This window comes from Microtus oregoni, unplaced genomic scaffold (genome assembly GCF_018167655.1).
Source record: "Microtus oregoni isolate MIOR12 unplaced genomic scaffold, Mior012 000024F_ref0000369, whole genome shotgun sequence".
Lineage (NCBI taxonomy): Eukaryota > Metazoa > Chordata > Mammalia > Rodentia > Cricetidae > Microtus > Microtus oregoni.
The window spans coordinates 36,205,146-36,227,194 of NW_024543083.1; the positions used below are offsets into that span (position 1 = coordinate 36,205,146).

The following is a 22,049-nucleotide window of genomic DNA, read 5'->3' on the forward strand; positions in this document are numbered from 1 at the left end:
GTTATAATCTTGCCGGTGAGCCCCAGTCACATGGTGATACCCAGATTAATAGAAATGGGTTAAATTAAGATGTAAGAATTAGCCAATAAGAAACTAGAGCTAATGGGCCAAGCAGTGTTTTAATGAATACAGTTTCTGTGTGGTTATTTCAGGTGTAAGTTAGCCGGGCAGCAGGGATAAACAAGGGGCTCATTGACTGCCTGTCCCTGTCCCCTCCCCGCCCCTAACACCAGGGATACAAAGGCACAGCGCCATGCTTGGCTGTTTTACATGGGTGCTGGGGAGCCAACCCCAGGTGCCCACGCTTGTGAGTAAGCACACATTGTCAACTGAACCATCTCCTCAGCCTCAGAAAGGTCTTCTGAAAGGGAATACTTCTCACAGAGAATAAATGTCATTAGAAAAGCACGATTAGCATACTGAAAACTGAACTTGATCTTTTGGAGTTAGTTGTGTTAAAGAATAATGTCAGCCACAGCTGGTAGTGCAATCCTTTGGTCAGGAGGCAGAGGCAGGAGGATCTCTGTGAGTTTAAGGTCCACCAGGGATACATGGTAAGATGTCTCAAAAGCAACAACGAACAAAGAAGAAGAATTTCAAGTGAATAGTGATATAAATGATATGTGTAGGTAGGGTATAAAGTAATGGTGTGAGAGGGACAGCAGAAGGGAGTGGAGGAGGGAGGAGAAACTGTCTGTGTTCAAGATGTAAAATAAATAAATGTACAACTAAATAAAAAAATTATTGATGTACTGTAAAGATGGCTGATGGTTGGTACATTATGGTTTCTATTGTAGAATATTATTTTAAGGTATGTTACTTTTGTCTATGCTGTGGAACATTTGCTTAATGATGTAAAGATATATTGTTTTTGTTTATGCTGCATTTGTTTAACTCTGTGAAGCTGCGATTCTTTGCCTGCCTAAAACACCTGATGGTCTAATAAAGTGCTGAACGGCCAGTAGTGAGGCAGGAGAGCAAGGATAGGCGGGGCTGGCAGGCAAAGAGATTAAATAGGAGGAGAAACCTGGAATAGGGAGGAAGGAGAGAACAAGGAGAGGAGGGTGCCAGGGACCAACCACACACTCATCCAGTCAGCCACGGAGCAAGAGTGAAAGTAAGATGTGGGAGTATAAAAAGACAAAAATCCAGAGGCAAAGGTAGATGGCACAATTTAAGTTAAGAAAAGTTGGCTGTAGAAACAAAAGAAGCTAAGGACAGGCATTTATAAGTAATAATAAGCTTCCATGTGTTTTTTTGGGGGGGCTGCCCCCCCAAAAGAGTAAAGAGTAGAAAACAACCAAAATTTTGGTGTTTCAACGTGGGACCAGAGTAACAAACAAACAAACAGCTACAAGTTCCCGTATTTTACACCGCACCTTACCATGTGGCCACTTGGGCTTTGACACTCTCTGTTTTCAAAGTTCTACGACCCAGGAGGGCGCTCCCTTTTCCTATGGGCCCCTCAATGGTTTATCTATACTGTAAACTTTGCCATTCTTACATTTCATGAAGTTTTTATTGATAGTTTTAGTTTTTTATTTTACTTATTTCTATATACTTTGGGTGGCAGGAGTCGGAGGTATGTATGAGCACCACATGGATGCAGGTGCTTGCAGATGCTGAGAGAGGTCATGCCATCCCCTGGAACTAGAGTTGCGGGCTGTTGTAATGCTGCATACATATGGGTGGGTGTAAGAGCAGCGAGCACTCCCTCCAGCCCCTGAGAAAGTTTGGATTTGACATTTCTTCTCTAATGGCTTAGTGAAGCTAGCCCATAGACGGTCTTACTCAACTTCGCGTTTCTAGCATCTGGCCTAGTGCCTGGGTGATAGTAAGTATTTGATCAAGGCTCATTAACTAGATGAATAAAGAAATCCTTTATAGCCTTGGAAATTCTGGAAAAGAAAATATCTTCAGTATAAGGTTTGTGTCTTTTAATAATTAGGCAAAAGCAATCAAAATGATACATTCCTCCAAACTCGCCAATAAAAGTTATTGAGCCTCATCAGATAACTTTTCCATTTGGCACAGAATGTTTCTCGCCCAGAAAGGGAAACTTAAAGCTTCAGTTGGAAACGGCTTTCTTTATTGAGAGTGCTTGATTAAAAGGAACTCGTGAGTGAAAAGCAATACTATTTTCAAAAAAACCCAGCTCCCTTTATCTTCCGTGGTTTCAGCTCAAGCTTCAGCAGACTGCACCCTATGGCAGTCACGGCTCCTGGCACTGCCAAACGCAGTTATCCATCCGTGACTCCGGTGATGCCCTGCATAACTTCCTGACGTCACTCCGAAAGAGGTCGTCTCCGAAAGAGGCATCCGCGGGTCACCATGATTGCGTCCGGGCCCCGGGAAGTCACAAAGACTTTTTACTAGGGAATTGTACTATTCCTTTTTTAATTTTTTTTCTTGAGAGCACAAAAGTGCTTCCTAGAACAGTAAAACTTGGGACAGTTGTCGTGAAACAATTTAAATTAAAAGTGACCTGCAAATAGGAAAACAGATGGGGGCAGCCGTCCAGTTTTCGCTAGAATGGACTTGGAATACTTCCTTGGAGTTAAGCTACTTCTTTGCCTCGGACTTCCCCACAAGACGGCTGCCCTTCTTAGACTTAATGCTTATCACTTCATCACACAGAAGTCGAGCTTGGCTTCCAGGCCCCTGGTTTCACATCTCCAAAGTGTTTTCTGAATAGTCACAGCCCAGCCGTTAATCTGCCCCCAAACAGGGTGCCACTCACAACTACAAGGGGCCTTGTATATTCGGTTTCCTTTCTTAACTTTCATTATCATTATTATTATTATTATTATTATTATTCTGAGGAGAGGGAGGGGGTTGTTGCTGGAGACTCAATTCCAGAGACTCTCACAGTAAAGAAACACCCCAGCGCTCAGCCTCGGCTGCGGCCCTCAGGCTGGGTTCGTTACTTATGAAGATCACCCAATAAATTTGGTATGCCATCTGCATGTAGGTAAATCTGTCAAGGATCAGCCTTTCTTAAGTTGTCCTAACGTTTCTCCAAGAGAGCAAGTCTGTAGCAAGTCAGTAGATTTCATGCCCTGGTGCAAACACACAGCTGGGGTAGGGGTGGAAGGGCCCCCAAACGCAACATGAATGTTTAGGGCACATGCCTTATGTCATAGTCTCTGTTTCCTAGCTGGGAATCATTTCCCAGTGCAGAGCTGATTTTAGAGACTTAAAATTCAAAAATGAATCAGTGAACTCATTATTTTAGTCAAAGGCCATGACAAAACACAATATAGTCTTTAAAATAAACAAGAAAGCTTGGAACGAAGGCTTGAGTTATAAATGCAGCAATTTGGAACAAACATTTATTGGAAATATGCACTTATCTAATCAAAACATCACAGAGAGAAACAGCACTGAGCTGTTGGGCAACAGACTATATGCTTTGAAGAGAATAGGAGTGTGTGTGTGTGTGTGTGTGTGTGTGTGTGTGTGTGTGTGTGTAGGTGTGGCCTTGTTGGAGTAGGTGTGGCCTTGCTGGAGGACGTGTATCACTGGGTGATGGGCTTTGAGGTTTCGGAACCTCAAGTCAGGCCTAGTAGACACTCTTCCTGCTGTCTGTGGATCCAGATGTAGAACTCTCAGCTACCTCTCCAGCACCATGTCTGCCTGCATGCTACCGTGCACACCTGACAATCATGGACTAAATTTCTGACCTGTAAGCCAGGCAATTCAATGTTTTCCTTTAAAAGAATTTCTGTGGTCATGGTGTCTCTTCACAGCAATAAAGCCCTAACTAAGACGTAAAAGAAATAACTATTTTGAAATAGTGCTGTAATGTTGGAATAGTGTTTGTGTAGCCTGAATGGGGCCCTAGCTCAGAAGTGGGGAAGATAAGAGGTGTTGGTGGCCACTTTGTACCTTCTCAAGCTGCTAGGGAGCACACAAAGGAATGGAAATGCTTGGAGACACACTGCACACTCACACAAGCTCACATACAACTCTTCAGAGCAGAATTCCCACATTAGGACACAAAGGAGAAATAGTTTAAGTGCTTCCCAACTGATGGGCACATAAACTACATATGGTGTGCCCATACCACGGAATACTAGTCAGCAGTAAAAATCCTGAAACACTCACACGCACTGCAGCAAACATGTTCTGCCTTTCAAAATAAAACAAGCGAGGGCTCCTAGTTAGCTCTTCTCTTGTAAAGGACCCAAGTTCAGTTAGTGCCTACATCCAAATCAAGGCAGATCTGAAGCCTTTAGCCTCCATGGGTACCTGCATTCATGTGCACATCCTGTGCACACGCCCCCCCCCCCACAATTAAAATAAAACAAACCTTTTCTTAAAAGAAACATGGAAAGTGAAAGAAGCCAGTAACAAAACACCTATAACTCTATAATTATATGCATATAAACACTATCTACAAAGCCAAAAACAATGATTTAATGGTTTACTAGGGTTAAATACTAGGGTTAGGTTGAAAGCAGGGTTGTTGGTGTTTCCATTATGTCCCCGGGTTCCCAGAACAAAGATCCACAAACCGGACATCTCAGAAAACGGGAAATTAATTCTGCATTTTAGAGGTTAGAAACCTGAAACCCAAATCAGGTAGGACCTTGTTCCCTCTTAACTGTCTAGGAAAGATCCTGCTGGGGCTTGCTCATGGTTTCCCTTCCACCAACTCCTCCCAGGTTCTCCCCACCCACCAAAATCCACACCTTTTCTTTCTCTCTCTAATTAGAAAACAGGAGAGAGAGAGAGAGAGAGAGAGAGAGAGAGAGAGAGAGAGAGAGAAAGAGAGAGCGCACAAGATATATACATATTCTCTTACACAGAAATCATATTTAAAAAAACAAACAAACAGAAACCACGATTATATTAGTTAGGGTTCTCTATGGTAACCGAATCTATAGAATGACTCTCTCTATGTCTAGAAAGGGGGTTTATTAGAATGACTTACAGACTTTGGCCCAGTTAATCCAACAATCCAACAATGGGTGCCCATGAATGAAAAGTCCAAGAATCCAGAAGTTGCTCAGTCCAGAAGGCTGATGTCTCGGCTGGTCTTCAGCAGATGCTGGAATCCTGAAGGAGTAGATTCCAATGCCAGCGGAGGAATAGACTTGCTAGCAAGGTGAGAGAGAGCAGGCCAAGAGCCACTTCCTTTTTCCAGGTCCTTACCTAGGCTCCCAGCAGAAGGCATGGCCCTGATTAGATCTGGATTAAAGGTGTGTCTTCCTACCTCAAAGATCCAGATTAGAAGTGGAACCTCCCACTTCACATTCAGCACAGAGGTCCCTCACAGGTGTGCCCTGTGTTTGGGGGTTTTGGGGGTTTTAATTAGTTCCAGATGTAGTTAAGTGAACAGCTAATAGCTATCCCACATGATATCTGAGCAGAAGAGACCCCACTGGAGAAAACTAGCTTTTCCTTCGCGTGTGGCTGTCAGTTAGTGACAGTTTCTGGATGGGGAATCGGGGCTTCCGTTCACTGCTCCCTCTCAGCGCTGGGACCCATCTGGCTTTGCCCTTTGTAGGCACTGTGTGTGCTGCCACAGTCTCTGAGTTTCTTATGTGCATTAGCTTTGCTGAGTCTAGAAGGCTCTGTTTCCTTAATGTTGCCCATCTGCACGGGCTCTTAGCATCTTTTTAACTCATCTTCCACAGGGTTCCCTGAGTTCTGAGGGGAATGATTTGAAGAAGGTAACTCTTTTAGAACTGAGCGTTCCAAGGTCTCTCCTCTCTGCATATTGTCCGGCTGTGGGTCTCTGTATCTGTTCCCATCAATTAAAGGAGGAAGCTTCTCTGATGGTGACTGAAGAAGGCATCAGTCTATGAGTACAGCAAACTGTTGTTATGAGTCAATTCTATTTCAATTTTTCTTCATCAGAACAGTAGTATTTGGTTTTCCCCTAGATAGTCCCAGGGCTATCTAGTCTCAAGTTCTTGGCTACCTAAGCAGCATTATGTATGGGTCCCGTCTCATGAAATGGGTCTTCAGGCAAATCAGAATCATTGGTTGCTCCCAAAAGCTTTGTGCCACGATTGCACCAGCGCATCTTGCAAGCATATCACACTTGCAAATCTCAGAGCTATAACTGGGCTGGTGTTTACCTTTTTCCTCTGGTAGTATGCAAAATACCTTCAGATACTGTAAACACTAGTCTGAAGCCATGAAGGTTCTGGGTAGGCACAAGATCAACTTCTCTGTGTTCAGGGAGTTTGTAGGTATTGTCTTCAGCAATTGGATCTTTCCAACAGTTTGTGGAGCCTAATCAAAAGCATTGTCAATAGCTTGGGTTGTTGGGGTTCCCATGGAACCTTTGGCCAAAAACTCAATTATATTTAACTAAATTCCTGGCTCTGGAGTTTTCATTTGGTAAAGAGAGATATCTAATTGGGGTTTTGTTTCCCCTACTATTTGGTGATCCCATTTATATTTCTTTCATATATGTTTATGTTTTAAGAAATATCTTGTGTAGTAGGTTTCCACACAACCCTTCATTTGCCGCTGCCCTTCCTGGTATCCCCTCGCTTACCCATATATTCTCTTCTTCCCCTTTCATTTCCCCTCCCACATCCCTGTCCACTCATAACTGTTTTCCCTTTCTCAGGAGATCCTTCCGTCCCCACTAACCACTTACTCTATACCTAATCTCTGTGGTTATGTGCACTGTAGCCTTCCCATCAATGACTTAAGAACTAACATCCACATATAGGCGAATACAATCAAAATTATCTTATTGGGTCTGAGTCACCTCACTCAGGATGATTTTTTTTCTAACTCCATTCATTTACTTGTGAATTTTGTGGGTTTTTTTTAAAGAGTGAGCAGCATTCTGTTGTATAAACATTTTCTTTTTCCAGTTATTTGCGGATGGAGATCTAAGCTGTTTCCAGGTTCTGAATAGAGCAGCGATGAGCATAGTGACGCAAGTGTCTCTATAGAAGGATGTCGAATCTTTTGACATTTTCCCCAGAGTGGTACAGGTGGATCGTGAAGTAAATCTATTCCCAGATTCCCGAGGAAATGCCACTGTGATTCCCTCCAGCAATGGAAGCGTTTTCCCCTTACCATACATCCTCGCCAGCTTGAGCTGTCACTTGTTTGATTGATATTAGTATTGCTGACCGGTGTACGATGGAGTCTCAAAGTAGTTTTGATTTACATTTTCCTGATGGCAAAAAATGTTGAACACTTCTTTAATGTTTCTCAGACATTTGTGTTTCGTCTTTTGAAAATTCTATTTAGATCTGTACTCTGTTTCTATATGGGTTATTTGTGGGGTTTTTTGTATATATTTTAGATATTAGGTATCTATTGGATGTGTATTTCGGGAAAATCTTTTCCCCTTCTGTGGGCTGCTGCTTTGACCAACTAATGTTGTCATTTGCCTTACAGACACTTTTCGGGTTCACGAGGTCCCGTTTATTGATTGTGGTCAGTTCCTGTGCTGTCAGCTTTCTGTTCAAGAAGTTGTCTCCTTTGTCAATGAGTTCAAGACTATCTCCCCACTTCGCCTTCTCTCAGAATTCATGTATCTGACTGACAATATAGAACATAGTTTAACCTGACCAATTTTTCAAAGACCATATTTCAGTATCGGGTCAGTAATAGGTTCTTGGTATGTTGTTTGAGGAAGTGCCATTTCAGCATAGACTGTGAACAAATAGGGAATGATTGCGAATGAATGTGAAGTTTGGGGGTGGGTCATCAAAACGGTCTACGATTGTGAGAGTGGTTTTCTAATTCTAAGACTCTGCTAAATGCCATGGGCTCGTAAGCTTTCTTCTTGGAAACATTTTAAAAATTCTACTTGTTTTTATTTCATGTGTCTGCATGTTTGCCTGCATACATGGAAGAACACTTCATGCATGGCATGCTTGGCACCTGCAGAGGCCAGACAAGGTTGTAGTGTCCCCTAGAGCTCAGGGCTACAGATGTTTGTGAACTGCCTGAGCGGTGCTGGAAACCAAACTTGATTTCCCTGCAAGTGCAGTAAAAATTCTTCCCCTCCCCCAAAGATTAACTTTTATTTTATGCATGTGTGTATGTGCACCCTGTGTGTGCAGGTGTCTGTGGGGGCCAGAAAAGGGTGTGAGACCCTCTAGAGCAAGGGTTACAGGTTTTTGTGAGATACCTTTGTGGATGCTGGGGACCAAACTTGAGCCCTCTGTGAGATCAGCAGATGCTCTTAACTGCTGGGCCATGTCTCTCCAGCTTCCAGCAGTGCTGTTCTTAACCCCTGCGCCCTTTCTCTAGACCAGAGCTGGATATTTCTGAAGAGTGGCTAACCGAGCTATGAATTGTATCTCAAGTGAAGCGGTGAAAATACCATCCTTGCTCTCTATGGTTAATTCTCCATTCGAGGGCATCGGCTTGCTTCTGTCAGATAAGTAAACAAGTCCTGATGTCAGGAAACTGAGCAAGGAGTGAGTGTCAGGCTGAAGAGATGGCGCAGCTGGCGAAGGTGCTCGCTGCCAGGCTTGATGACTTGCGTTCGATCCCTGCGACTGGCGTGGTGGGAGAGAACCAGCTCTCACACATATTCTCTGACCTCCACACATGCCCCATGGCGTGCACATGCGTAAACGCCCACAGGCAAAAAGAAGAAAATGCCCAATCGCGGGAACTGTTAGCAGGTGCTGTCGGTGTTTGGGGAGGAAGGACGAGGATGAGAGAGAACAGAGGGATACAGGCAAGGTGGGATTTAAATGAAACCCTGAACCACAAGTGAGATTCATTGAGCTTTCTGGGGATTTGGAATGGCTGGAAATTCTCTCCGTGTCTAGTGTTCCTCTTGTCCCCAGGACTCTAAGCTTCCTTTGTCTTGACACTGATCTAGACTCCAGCTGCTCATTGCTGCACCTGGGGCATGCCCTGCTGCCCGCTGCATTCTAGTTGCAACCAGTGGTGGTGGAGTGACTTGCTTGCTGGGTGGGGTACCAGCTCCGGGCCAGCATGGAGTGGGTCTTTGTTCACGAAGACTTCTTGTGAACTCAGTAATCCTGACAAGACCAGCTGGTCAAGCTTTTAATTTACTGGTTCTCTACCTATGGGTTGTGACCTCTTTGGGGTCGAACTACCCTTTCATGGTGATCGCATATCAGATATTTACATTACAATTCATAACAGTAGCAAAATTACACTTGTGAAGTAGCAACGAAAATAATTTCAGTGGTTTACGGTCGCTGCAATGTGAGGAACTGTATTAAAGGGTCGCAGTGTTAGGAAGATTGAGAACCACTGCTCTAGGTGCTTGTGCGGAGAGAATCGGCAAGACAGGGATACTCTCAGCAGCCATCTTTGAGGAACAATCAGGAATCACTTTGTAGAAGCCAAAATCTAAGAGCGTTGCTGCAATTTCGAGAAAAGAGCTGAGCCGGCTGAGCACTATGGACTCTCTGGAGGCTCGCTGGCTTCGAACACAAACGATGACGTCCCCAGAGGGTGGCTCTGCTCTCATCAGTCTCTATCCTCACTGCTGCTAATAGTAAGATGTCTCCTGTGACTGGAGACCATTCCTGCAGGCTTCTTCTGGTTGCTGTGGGCAGATCCAAAGTGTCTTATTTATGTCATCTAGACCTCAAGCAACCTGAGTGCAGGATTTGGTTGTCATCCTCACAGATGGTATCTCCCCGATGGTGCATAATTCCTGGCATGGCAACCTTCAATGAATAATGTCTGTATATATTACAGCTTACTTCTAACACCCAAAATCTCATCTCTTGGTTTATCATACCTACTTACTGTAAAGGCAGGAGGCACCTGTGAACACTGGGAACACGCATCCTAACAGAAAACTGTTTTCACGTGTTTGGTATAAAATCAAGTAAGAAACGAATGCAATGGGTAGTGGTGGCACACACCTTTAATGCCGGCACTCGGGAGGCAGAGGCAAGTGGACCTCTGTGAGTTCGAGGCCAGCCTGGTCTACAGAGTGAGCTCCAGGACAGCCTGGGCTACAAAGAGAAAACTTGTCTCAAAAAAAAAAAAGAAAACAAAACAGAAATAAAACAACAACAACAGCAACATAAAAAAACGCCAACCAATTAAACAAAAAAGAAATGAAGGCAATACATTAATTATCCTAATGATGCTGATAACATTACTTGGAGGCCATCCTCATTTGATGTTTGGAAATATGTTCTTACATTGTACCATTCATCTAAATTCCATTTTCTTCCCAGAAGACTATAGATGCTTTTATAAATACAGTGCGCGAAACTGCACTAGATGGCTCAGTGGTTTAGAGAACACCATTCTTGCTTGTAATTCTAGCTCCAGGGGGCACAACAGCCTCCCGGGCTACCTGTATTCGCAGGTACACACCTTCCCACATATACATAACTATAAAAATAACAAATTAGAAACTAGCAGATGAGAAGGAGTCAGATCAAAGGGCTGAGTTTAAGTGGTGCATGCTTAGCCATAGATGGCAGTGTTAAAGCCCTCCACCCCTAAGACCTAGGGAACATCTTGGAGGAAGGCTGGGATGAATCTAAGGGCAGGAAAAGTGTTGGGAATCCCTGTCTTCAGTACATGACTTGGCTGTGGCACAGCTCACGGCAGTTGTGGTCATATGTGCAAGACCTCCACGGGATCAAGCCAGTTCAAACTCTGCAGGGGTGGTGGTGCACATTTTTAATCCCAGCATTCCAGGCAGTGACAGGCAGATCTCTGAGTTTGAAGGCAACTTAGTTTACAGAATGAGTTCTAGGCCAGTCAGAGCTACATAGTGAGACCTTACCTCAAACAGCAATGAACAAAGCATCATCATCAACAACAACAACGAAAGAACTTCAGAATGAGTGAGGGAGCGATGCCCATGGCCCCGCTCCCAGCCGAGGAGCTATTAGTTACTTTGCGAGGGAAGGAGAGGCACTTTTCTATGGGTTTGTGTTCACTTGTGCATTGCCTGTGCCTCACTGGACATCCCCATGCACATATGGGAAGAAAAATGAATGAAATTGGGAAGGAGATATGCTGGGGTGTAGGGATGTTGAAACAGAGAATAGGGGATGGGTGAGATCAAGATACCTTGTGTGCTTGTATAAAATTTCAAATAATAATTTTTTAAGATGAGCCTGGACATGCCACCAAAAGAGAAATGTAACTCCAGGCCAGACTCAACTCCTTGTGTCCTGCCTGCAGGACGTGCTACAGCAATGGGGACACAAAGCTCATGGAAACAACCAACTCATAACCGTTTTGATTTAAGGGCCATTCCACAGATGGAATCTATACCCAACATTGTTGGGTGACCAAGAACCCAGAGACCTAGAGTAAAACCAAATACAATGGTCTTAAAAAATAGTGCTATCATGATTCCTAATGACATTGTACTATTCTCATAGACTAGTGCCTATGGTCTATCTAAATCCACACTCTATCTCTACTATTCACAGAGATCCTCCTGCTTCTGCCTCCAGAGCAATGGGTTTAAAGGCGTGTGCCACCACCACCTGGCTCATTATTATCTCTTAGAAACCTGTTCTTTTTTTCCTAGGTGTGCTTGTTTTTCTTGTTGTTGATTGGATGGTTTGATGTGTTGGTTTATTTGTGTTCCTCTACCTGGCTGTAGATACATTGCTGCCTATGGCTTGCTCTTTCTGTCACGGTGTTGGTGTAGACAGCATAACATTTACTACTGCAGCCACATAGAAGACACAACACCACCCCATCAGTCATTCACACTGTTGGCAACCATTAGCATTCTCCACCTTCCCAGAGTAAAATCCACCCCCGTTAGATATTAACTCCACCTTTCTCCTCCCCTTCTGAATCGTCTGTGTAGAGCTGGAGGCACATGAATTGGGCAAATGACCGAGTTTAGGCCTGGATTACTCTTCTTTCCCTCCAGACCTTTCAGAGACAGAAAAGCAGTCCAAGACCCACTGCTCAGCCGTGGGACAGGGCACAAACTCTCTACATAACAAGGAGGATTTCTAGGAAGCTGTATTTTACAATAAAGCTTAAAACTGAATCTGTTGGGGAGCTCGCTCCCTCATGGGTTCTCCCGATTTAGATTCTGGGACCTATTCAGTTCATGTACATTGTACTCTCTCAACTGCCAGAAATGAAGGAGAAAGATTACGTTACATGGGGGAGTCATATGACAAGGAAGTCCCAGGCTGCCGGACAGAGCCACAGGCTGGACCTTCTGTGGCCAAGACTCATCATCCCTAAGGGATGGCTCTCCGAACGCCAGATGGGCGGTCACTGGCATGGACAGGCAACAGATGCCCCCAGCCTGTTTTCTTCTCTGACTCCAGGGAACAGCAAATCCTGTCCTCTCTGGAAACATGAACAAGGATGATAAATATTCTCAAGCATTTGAGTTATGCCAAAGGCATGTCTTAAAACCAGAAATAAACAAGCGGCTTTGAACCAAGATGAAGTCACAGAGACAATCTCACAAACCTCAGACTCAGGATTTCAGGGCCCGTGTCCTCTCAAGCAGGTGGCATCAAGGTCAGCAAAAGTGTGTGTGCACGTTTGTATCTTAGCTTGTGTTTTGTGTAAGTGTGTACTGTCATTTTTCTAAATACTTTTACAGTGAAATACAATGCTTTATTGGAAATCATTACCTCATTTACAGCAAATTGTTCCTAAATCAATTATTTTCCTCTTTAATTTGACATTCTTCAGAGGATTCCAAGTACACAGCAAACCTTGGTGTTTGGCTGTTTTGTAACTGCTACCACAATACAGTAGTCGTGGGATTTTCTTTTTCTTTGAGGTTGGTTGTGTAGTGGTATCATTTTCTGTGATTATGCTGACTTCACATTGCTTCCTTTTTCCAGTGTGGTGCTTCACATCACTTTCCCAATGTGCAGAGCACTGCTAGCCTCCACGAACTCGCGTGGCTGGCACTGGAATGGCGTTGAGCACGTCGAAGAGACTATCCTCCACCCTCTTCTCATTTAACGCTCCCCACGAGCCGTTAGCTTCATTTAGCAGATGAAAGAAACGAGGCAAGTAACAGTTTCAAATGCTAATTTGCATTTATGCTGAGAGATGTGGATATGTTCAAATTGGGGTTTCCCTCATTAGCCAAAATTGTTTTTAGTAGACTTATTTTTAGGCCACGTTTCGGTTCGCACAAAAACTGAATGAAAAGCGCAGAGATTTCCCATGTGTCCCTGCCCTCGTTCATGCATTCCTCCCCATTCCTAGCATCTCTCCCCACACTGGGATATTTGTTGGAAATCAGAGCCTGCATTGACATATTGCCACACAGGACTCACAGCTCACAGCAGACTTCTCTTAGAGCTGGTATGTTTAACGGCTGTGGAAATTTTGTAATGACATTTATCCATGGCAATAGTATTGCTCCGAGAGGCTTTGTTGCTTCAACTATCCTCCGTTCTCCACCTTTCTCCCTCTACCCTCCTAGCCCTCGGTCACTGCCAATTTTCTTACTGTCTTAATGTTGGTAGTTTTGCAGTTTTCAGACTGTCACACACTTCAAGTGACACAGGGTGTGGATTTTTCAGACTGACTCCTTCAGTTAGTGGTATGCATTTTTAAGGCTTCTCTGCATATCTATTTTAAAGATTTGGTTATCTTATACTCATGTATGTGTTTTTAGGCACACATGTGTGTTTATGGGTGTCCACAGACATGAGAAGGTGGCCATGGAGCACCTGAAGTGGGTGTCACAGGTTTGGAGTCACTTGATGCTGGTGCTGGCAATTCCAATTCTGGTCCTTCCATAGAGCAGTCAAGGCTCTCAGGCTTGGAGCCGTCTCTCCAGTCAGTCTCTGGGGAGTCCTATGTGTATTCTCTGGGTATTTGGTAGCTCATTTCTTTTAGTAGCTAAATGGTGTTTCCAGACAATGGGCATGAGTTCATTTATCTATTCAGCTGCTGAAAGACATCTTGATTTCTTATAAGCTATAGCAATCAGGAATAAGGCTGGCTATTAGGTGCAAGGTTTTGTGCGGAAATAGACTCTTTTCTCCTTTAGGTAAATTTCCAGGAGCTCAGCTGCTGGGTTGTATAGTAAGAACATCTTTAGCTTTGTAAGAGATTGCCCGACTATCTTGGCTGTACCATGTTGTATTTCCTCCAGCAGTGCATGAGAATCCCTGTGTGCGAATCTACAGTTCAACGTTATAGCGGCATTTTCTCAGTTAAGGCTCCCTCCTCTCAGGTGGCTCTAGCTTGTGTCAACTTGACATGAAACTAGCCAGCACCTAGTGTGCATTAAAGTGAAAGCCCACAAAAGTCTATTTAATAACTTATTAAGGGGTACAGTGGAAAAACAAACTCACCCCAAATGTCTTCAGCTAAGTGGATCAAGCTCCCACAACATTTCCCCTTTTATTTCTAATAAAGAAGGGTCTAATCCTAGCATCAACTACATACTGCTCTTTCAGAGCACCTGCGTTTGGTTCCCAGCTCCCACACCAGGCACTCAGAGCTGCCTGTTAACTCCAGCACCAGGGGATCTGATGCCATCTCCTGGCCTCCTCTTCTACTGTGTTGTCTTTGCCATGTCACAGACCTAAAAGAAATGCACTGAAATCCTGAGCTGGAATAACTCCCACCCTGTGTTAGGAAGCTTGTTACCAAGAGAGAAAAATGCCACGCTAACCTTCCTGGTTTTGAAGTCTGCGTTATCTGAATTAATATAGTTCTTCCTGTTTTCATTCGGCTAGTGTTCAAGCCATGCCCTTTTCTACCCTTTTCCCTCATATCCTCTCGTCTTTCCTTCTTCCCAACCTCCTCCTTTTGAAAGAGGGTCTCAATATGTAGACATTAAGATCTTCCCACCTCATCTTCATGAATCCCGAATTACAGGTATGTGCCATTATGCCCACGTTACCTCTACATGTGTTTTATATTTTAATTGCTTTCTTTTTTTTTTTTAAGTAAATGTTTCTTTTATTTATGCATTATTAGAAGAATAGCTAGCATTTAATAAGTGTTTATGATATGTCAGGTACTATGTGAATCACAAAATTATTTCATATAATCTTTAACAATTCTCTGAGGTATAAACTTTTTTTTTCTTTTTTAAATTTATTTATTAAGGATTTCTGCCTTGTCCCCACAACCGCTTCCCATTTCCCTCCCCCTCCCCCCGATCAAGTCCCCCTCCCTCATCTGCTCGAAGAGCAATCAGGGTTCCCTGACCTGTGGGAAGCCCAAGGACTGCCCACCTCTATCCAGGTCTCGTAAGGTGAGCATTCAAACTGCCTAGGCTCCCACAAAGCCAGTACGTGCAGTAGGATCAAAAACCCACTGCAATTGTTCTTGAATTCTCAGTATTCCTCATTGTCCGCTATGTTCAGCTAGTCCGGATTTATCCCATGCTTTTTCAGACCTAGGCCAGCTGGCCTTGGTGAGATCCCAATAGAACATCCCCATTGTCTTAGTGTGTGGGTGCACCCCTTGTGGTCCTGAGTTCCTTGCTCGTGCTCCGTCTCCTTCTGCTCCTGATTTGGACCTTGAGATTTCTGTCCGGTGCTCCCGTGTGGGTCTCTGTCTCTGTCTCCTTTCATCGCCTGATGAAGGTTAATATTCCTGAGGATGCCTATGTGTTTGTCTTTGGATTCGCCTTATTTAGCTTCTCTAGGAACATGAATTATAAGCTCAATGTCCTTTATTTATGGCTAGAAACCAAATATGAGTGAGTACATCCCATGTTCCTCTTTTTGGGTCTGGCTTACCTCACTCAGGATAGTGTTTTCTATTTCCATCCATTTGTATGCAAAATTCAAGAAGTCCTTGTTTTTTACTGCTGAGTAATACTCTAATATGTATATATTCCATACTTTCTTCATCCATTCTTCCGTTGAAGGGCATCTAGGTTGTTTCCAGGTTCTGGCTATTACAAACAATGCTGCCATGAACATAGTTGAGCATATACTTTTGTTGTATGATAGGGCCTCTCTTGGGTATATTCCCAAGAGTGGTATTGCTGGATCCTGGGGTAGGTTGATCCCGAATTTCCTGAGAAACCGAAACACTGCTTTCCAGAGTGGTTGCACAAGTTTGCATTCCCACCAGCAATGGGTGATTGTACCCCTTTCTCCACAACCTCTCCAGCAAAGGCTATCATTGGTGTTTTTTATTTTAGCCATTCTGACAGGTGTAAGGTGGTATCTTAAAGTTGTCTTGATTTGCATTTCCCTGATCGCTAAGGAAGTTGAGCATGACCTTAAGTATCTTTTGGCCATTTGAACTTCTTCTGTTGAGAATTCTCTGTTCAGCTCAGTGCCCCATTTTATAATTGGGTTGATTAGCCTTTTACGGTCTAGTTTCTTGAGTTCTTTATATATTTTGGAGATCAAACCTTTGTCAGTTGCAGGGTTGGTGAAGATCTTCTCCCAGTCAGTGGGTTGTCTTTTTGTCTTAGTGACAGTGTCCTTTGCTTTACAGAAGCTTCTCAGCCTCAGGAAGTCCCATTTATTCAATGATGCCCTTAGTGTCTGTGCTGCTGGGGTTATACATAGGAAGTGGTCTCCTGTGCCCATTTGCTGTAGAGTACTTCCCACTTTCTCTTCTATCAGGTTCAGTGTGTTCGGACTGATATTGAGGTCTTTAATCCATTTGGATTTGAGTTTTGTGCATGGTGATAGATATGGATCTATTTTCATTCTTCTACAGATTGACATCCAGTTTTGCCTGCACCATTTGTTGAAGATGCTCTCTTTTTTCCATTGTATACTTTTAGCTCCTTTATCGAAGATCAGGTTTTCATAGGTTTGTGGGTTAATGTCAGGGTCTTCTATTCGATTCCATTGGTCGACTTCTCTGTTTTTATGCCAATACCAAGCTGTTTTCAATACTGTAGCTCTGTAATAGAGTTTGAAGTCAGGGATGGTAATGCCTCCAGACAATCCTTTATTGTATAAGATTGTTTTGGCTATCCTGGGTTTTTTGTTTTTCCATATAAAGTTAATTATTGTCTTCTCCAGATCTGTGAAGAATTTTGATGGGATTTTGATGGGGATTGCATTGAATCTATAGATTGCTTTTGGTAGAATTGCCATTTTTACTATGTTGATCCTCCCAATCCAAGAGCAAGGGAGGTCTTTCCATTTTCTGGTGTCTTCTTCAATTTCTTTCTTCAAAGACTTATAGTTCTTGTCAAGTAGATCTTTCACTTCCTTGGTCAGGGTTACCCCAAGGTATTTTATGCTATTTGTGGCTATCGTGAAAGGTGATGCTTCTCTGATTTCCCTCTCTGCTTCCTTATCCTTAGTGTATAGGAACGCAACTGATTTTTTGGAGTTGATCTTGTATCCTGCCACATTACTAAAGCTGTTTATCAGCTGTAGGAGTTCTTTGGTAGAATTTTTGGGGTCGCTTATGTACACTATCATATCATCTGCAAATAATGAAAGCTTAACTTCTTCCTTTCCAATACGAATCCCCTTGATCTCCTTATGTTGTCTTATTGCTATTGCTAGAATTTCAAGCACTATATTGAAGAGGTATGGAGAGAGTGGACATCCTTGTCGTGTTCCTGATTTTAGTGGGATGGCTTTGAGTTTTTCTCCGTTTAATTTAATGTTAGCTGTTGGCTTGCTGTAAATAGCTTTTATTATATTTAGGTAGGACCCTTGTATCCCTATTCTCTCCAAGACCTTTATCATAAAGGGGTGTTGAATTTTGTCGAATGCTTTTTCAGCATCTAGTGAAATGATCATATGGTTTTTTTCTTTCAGTTTATTTATATGGTGGATTACATTGATAGATTTGCGTATGTTGAACCAGCCCTGCATCTCTGGGATGAAGGCTACTTGATCATAATGGATAATTTTTCTTATGTGTTCTTGGATTCGGTTTGCCAGTATTTTATTGAAAATTTTTGCGTCGATGTTCATGAGTGAGATCGGTCTGTAATTCTCTTTCTTGGTTGGGTCTTTTTGTGGTTTTGGTATCAGGGTAACTGTAGCTTCATAAAAGGAATTTGGCAATGACTCTTCTGATTCTATATTGTGAAATACATTAAGGAGTATAGGTATTAGTTCTTCTTGGAAGTTCTGGTAGAATTCTGCATTGAAACCATCTGGTCCTGGGCTTTTTTTCGAAGGGAGATTTTTGATAACCATTTCTAATTCTTCGCGAGAAACCGGTCTATTTAGATCATTCACCTGGTCTTGGTTTAGCTTTGGTATATGATACTTATTTAAAAAAATGTCCATTTCTTTTGTATTTTCCAGTTTTGTGGCATACAGGCTTTTGTAGTAAGATCTAATGATTCTCTGAATTTCCTCTGTGTCTGTGGTTATGTCCCCCTTTTCATTTCTGATCTTATTTATTTGCGTGTTCTCTCTCTGTCGTTTAATTAGTTTGGATAGGGGTTTGTCGATCTTGTTGATTTTCTCCAAGAACCAGCTTTTTGTTTCATTGATTCTTTGGACTGTTTTCTGTGTTTCTATTTTGTTGATTTCAGCCCTCAGTTTTATTATTTCCAGTCTTCTACTTCTCCTGGGCGCGTCTGCTTCTTTTTTTTCTAGAGCTTTCAGGTGTGTTTTTAAGTCCCCAATGTATGCATTCTCCGTTTTCTTTAAGTGGGCACTTAGTGCTATGAACTTTCCTCTTAGCACTGCTTTCATTGTGTCCCATTGGTTTGAGTATGTTGTCCCTTTATTTTCATTAAATTCAAGGAAGACTTTAATTTCTTTCTTGATTTCTTCCTTGACCCAGGTGTGGTTCAGTAGTTGACTGTTCAGTTTCCATGAGTTTGTCGGTTTTTTGGGGGCAGCGTGGTTGTTGCCTTCTAACTTTAATCCGTGATGATCTGATAAGACACAGGTGGACACTGATATTTTTTTGTATCTGTGGAGGTTTCCTTTGTTTCCGAGTATGTGGTCAATTTTTGAGAAGGTTCCATGAGCTGCAGAGAAGAAGGTATATTCTTTCCTATTTGGGTGGAATGTTCTATAGATGTCTGTTAAGTCCATTTGCTTCATTACCTCCAATAATTCTCTTAATTCTCTATTAGGTTTCTGTCTGATTGACCTGTCCCTTGGAGAGAGAGGTGTTTTGAAGTCTCCTACTACTAGTGTGTGTGGTTTGATGTCTGCCTTGAGTTCTAGTAATATTTCTTTTACATAAGTAGGTGCTTTTATATTGGGGGCGTATATATTCAGGATTGAGACGTCCTCCTGATGAATTGTTCCTGTTATGAGTATAAAGTGACCGTCTCGGTCTCTTCTGATTGATTTTAGTTTGAAGTCAGTTTTGTTAGAAATTAGTATGGCCACACCTGCTTTTTTCTTAGGACCATTTGCTTGAAAGACCTTTTCCCAACCCTTTACTCTGAGTAGGTGCCTGTCTTTGTGGTTGAGATGTGTTTCTTGCAAACAGCAGAATGTTGGATCCTGTTTTCGTATCCAATCTTTTAGCCTGTGCCTTTTTATAGGTGAATTGAGCCCATTAATATTAAGTGATATTAATGACCAGTGGTTGTTTACTCCGGTTATTCTTATTGCTTTTGGTAGTAGAGATTGTGTGTCTCCCTTCTTTGAGATGTGCTCGTGAAGGGTCATTAGATGCCTGGGTTATTGTAGGCAGTGTTGGCAGTGTTGGATTCCTTGGGTTGCGATTTTCCTTCTATTACTTTCTGTAGTGCTGGATTTGTGGCTACATATTGTTTAAATTTGTTCTTATCCTGGAATGTCTTGTTTTCTCCATTGATAATGAACGATAGCTTGGCTGGGTATAGTAGTTTGGGTTTGCATCCATGGTCTCTTAGCTTCTGCAGAACCTCTATCCAGGACCTTCTGGCTTTCATAGTTTCCATCGAGAAGTCAGGTGTAAGTCTGATCGGTTTACCTTTATAAGTTACTTGCCCTTTTTCTTTTGCAGCTCTTAATATTCTTTCTTTAACCTGTATATTTTGTGTTTTGATTATTATATGGCGAGGAGATGTTTTTCTTTGATCCAGTCTGTTTGGTGTTCTGTATGCTTCTTGAATATTTAAATGAATATCTTTCTTTAAGTTGGGAAAGTTTTCTTCCATAATTTTGTTGAAAATATTTTCTGGGCCTTTGAGCTGTGACTCTTCTCCTTCTTCTATTCCTATTATTCTTAGGTTTGGTTTTTTTATTGTGTCCCATAGTTCCTGAATGTTTTGTGTTGAGAATTTGTTGGCTTTGCTGTTTTCTTTGATCTGTTCATTTATTTTCTCTATGGTGTCCTCAGCATCTGAGAGTCTTCTAGCTCTTGTATTCTATTGATTATGCTTGTTTCTGTAGACTCTGCTCGTTGGCCTAGATTTTCCATATCCAGCTGGTCCTCAGTTTGTATTTTCTTCTTTGCCTTCATTTCAGTTTTCAATTCTTGAACTGTTTCCATTACCTGCTTGATGGTTTTTTCTTGGTTTCCCAGGGTATCATGTACGTATTTACTCATTTCTTCAAACTTTTTGTTATACTTCTCATCCATTTCTATAAGGGCATTTTTTACATGTTGTTTAAGGGACTCTATTATCTTCATAAAGTCGATTTTTTCCACTTCTTCTGTGTTAGGTTGTTCAAATACTTCTGTTGTAAGATCATTGGGTTCTGATGTTTTCATGTTGTTTTTCGGATTATTGGGTGAATTCTTGCCTTGGCGCCTGCCCATTTCCTCCTATTGATCCTATCCAATGGGTCCTTTAAAAACCGGATCAGGTTTCCCTGCTGGCCAAGGGCTCCGCTTACAAAATGCCCTCACTCTCTTTCGTGGTTCCTGCTGCAGGCCAAGAACCCTCTCACCCCTCCGAAGGATCTTCAGGACAGGACCAGGCTCCCCTTGTGCCAGTGACCTGGCCAACCAAAAGCCTACCTCTTTGATTCAATTGTAGTAGGGCGAACTGCTCTCCTTATTGCACGCCTGTCCCCGCCGCTTGGGTCTGCTGCTGTGCTGGTCCCCGAAAGCCTCTTCCTGTATGTGGTGTTGCTCTGCCATGTCTGGCCGCCGCGCCGCTCCGCCTCTGCGCGTCTGGCCGCCGCGCCGCTCCGCCTCTGCGCGTCTGGCCGCCGCGCCGCTCCGCCTCTGCCTTTAATTGCTTGCTTATAGAAAACACGTATTTGCATCTTTTTTGATTCTTTGTTGATCTCTGTTTTGAACTGTCATAATTAGGTCATTAGTGTTAATTGTTTAGTTGATGTGTTGGACTTAGTGTGCCTCCCCACATTTACTGGGTTTTCATTGGTGTCCTTGCTCATTATCCCCATTTTGTCTTCCTCTTCTGCCTTTTGTGGTCCTAATTGATCATTTAGTATCATTTCATTTTATCCTTTTCCTTAACATATATTATGCTTTTTTTAAAAAAAAATGTGGTTTTGTTTTACATTTGGCTACCCTTGAGTTTGCAATATGCACTTAAAATGAATCCACGCCCATTCTTAAATAATTCTAACTCATGAGGAGTGCAAGGTGGTCATAAACCCTCCTCCTGGTTCTTCATTTCACTTCCCTCTAAGTACAACTACACATCTATAAATGAAATAAAACTTCACCATTAAAATTTCCACAGCTGTCTGTGATATCAAGTAAGTAGAACAGTAAAGAACTTTGATTTGATCTTTATTTATTTTTCCATTTTAGCACTCTTCTATTCTTTCGTGCATGTGTGTGTGTGTGCATGTGTGTATGTGTGTGAATGCATGCATATGAGAGAGAGAGAGAGAGAGAGAGAGAGAGAGAGAGAGAATTTTACCTGCATGAATGTGCATGCGCCATGTGTAGGTCTGGTTCCCACAGAGGCCAGAAGAGGGGTCAGGAACCCCTAGAACTGGAGTTACAGATGGTTGTGAGCCATGTTTGTGGGTGCTAGGAATCGAACCCAGGTCCTCTGCATCTCTGAAAGAGCAGCAAGTGTTTTTAATCACTGGGCCTTCTCTCTAACCCCTTTCTTTCACTGTATAGGTGTGTGTGTGTGTGTGTGTGTGTGTGTAGAACTTCTTTGACACGTCTTATAAAGTAACAGTGCTGCCCATGAATGAATTTCTTCAAAAGATTTGAAGCTAGATCTCACATAGCCCATGCTGGCCTTAACCTCACCTTATTGTTCAAGCGCTATGGTCACAGGCACACATCACAACACCAACTTTCTCCTTGGT

The 22,049-nt window shown here is 42.7% G+C and overlaps 2 protein-coding genes across 4 annotated transcripts in view; both read left to right on the top strand.

Moving 5' to 3' along the window:
* Positions 1–22,049, top strand: part of Nek1 (NIMA related kinase 1) — a 554,120-nt gene that overhangs the window by 135,038 nt on the left and 397,033 nt on the right. The window lies entirely within an intron of this gene.
* The window catches only part of LOC121462255 (ubiquitin carboxyl-terminal hydrolase CYLD-like), a 41,583-nt gene continuing 34,261 nt past the window's right edge, over positions 14,728–22,049 (top strand). The window contains exon 1 of the mRNA XM_041673757.1: positions 14,728–14,784. Coding sequence (XP_041529691.1) covers positions 14,767–14,784 — 18 coding nt within the window. The 5' untranslated portion in view covers positions 14,728–14,766. The remainder of the gene's footprint in view (positions 14,785–22,049) is intronic.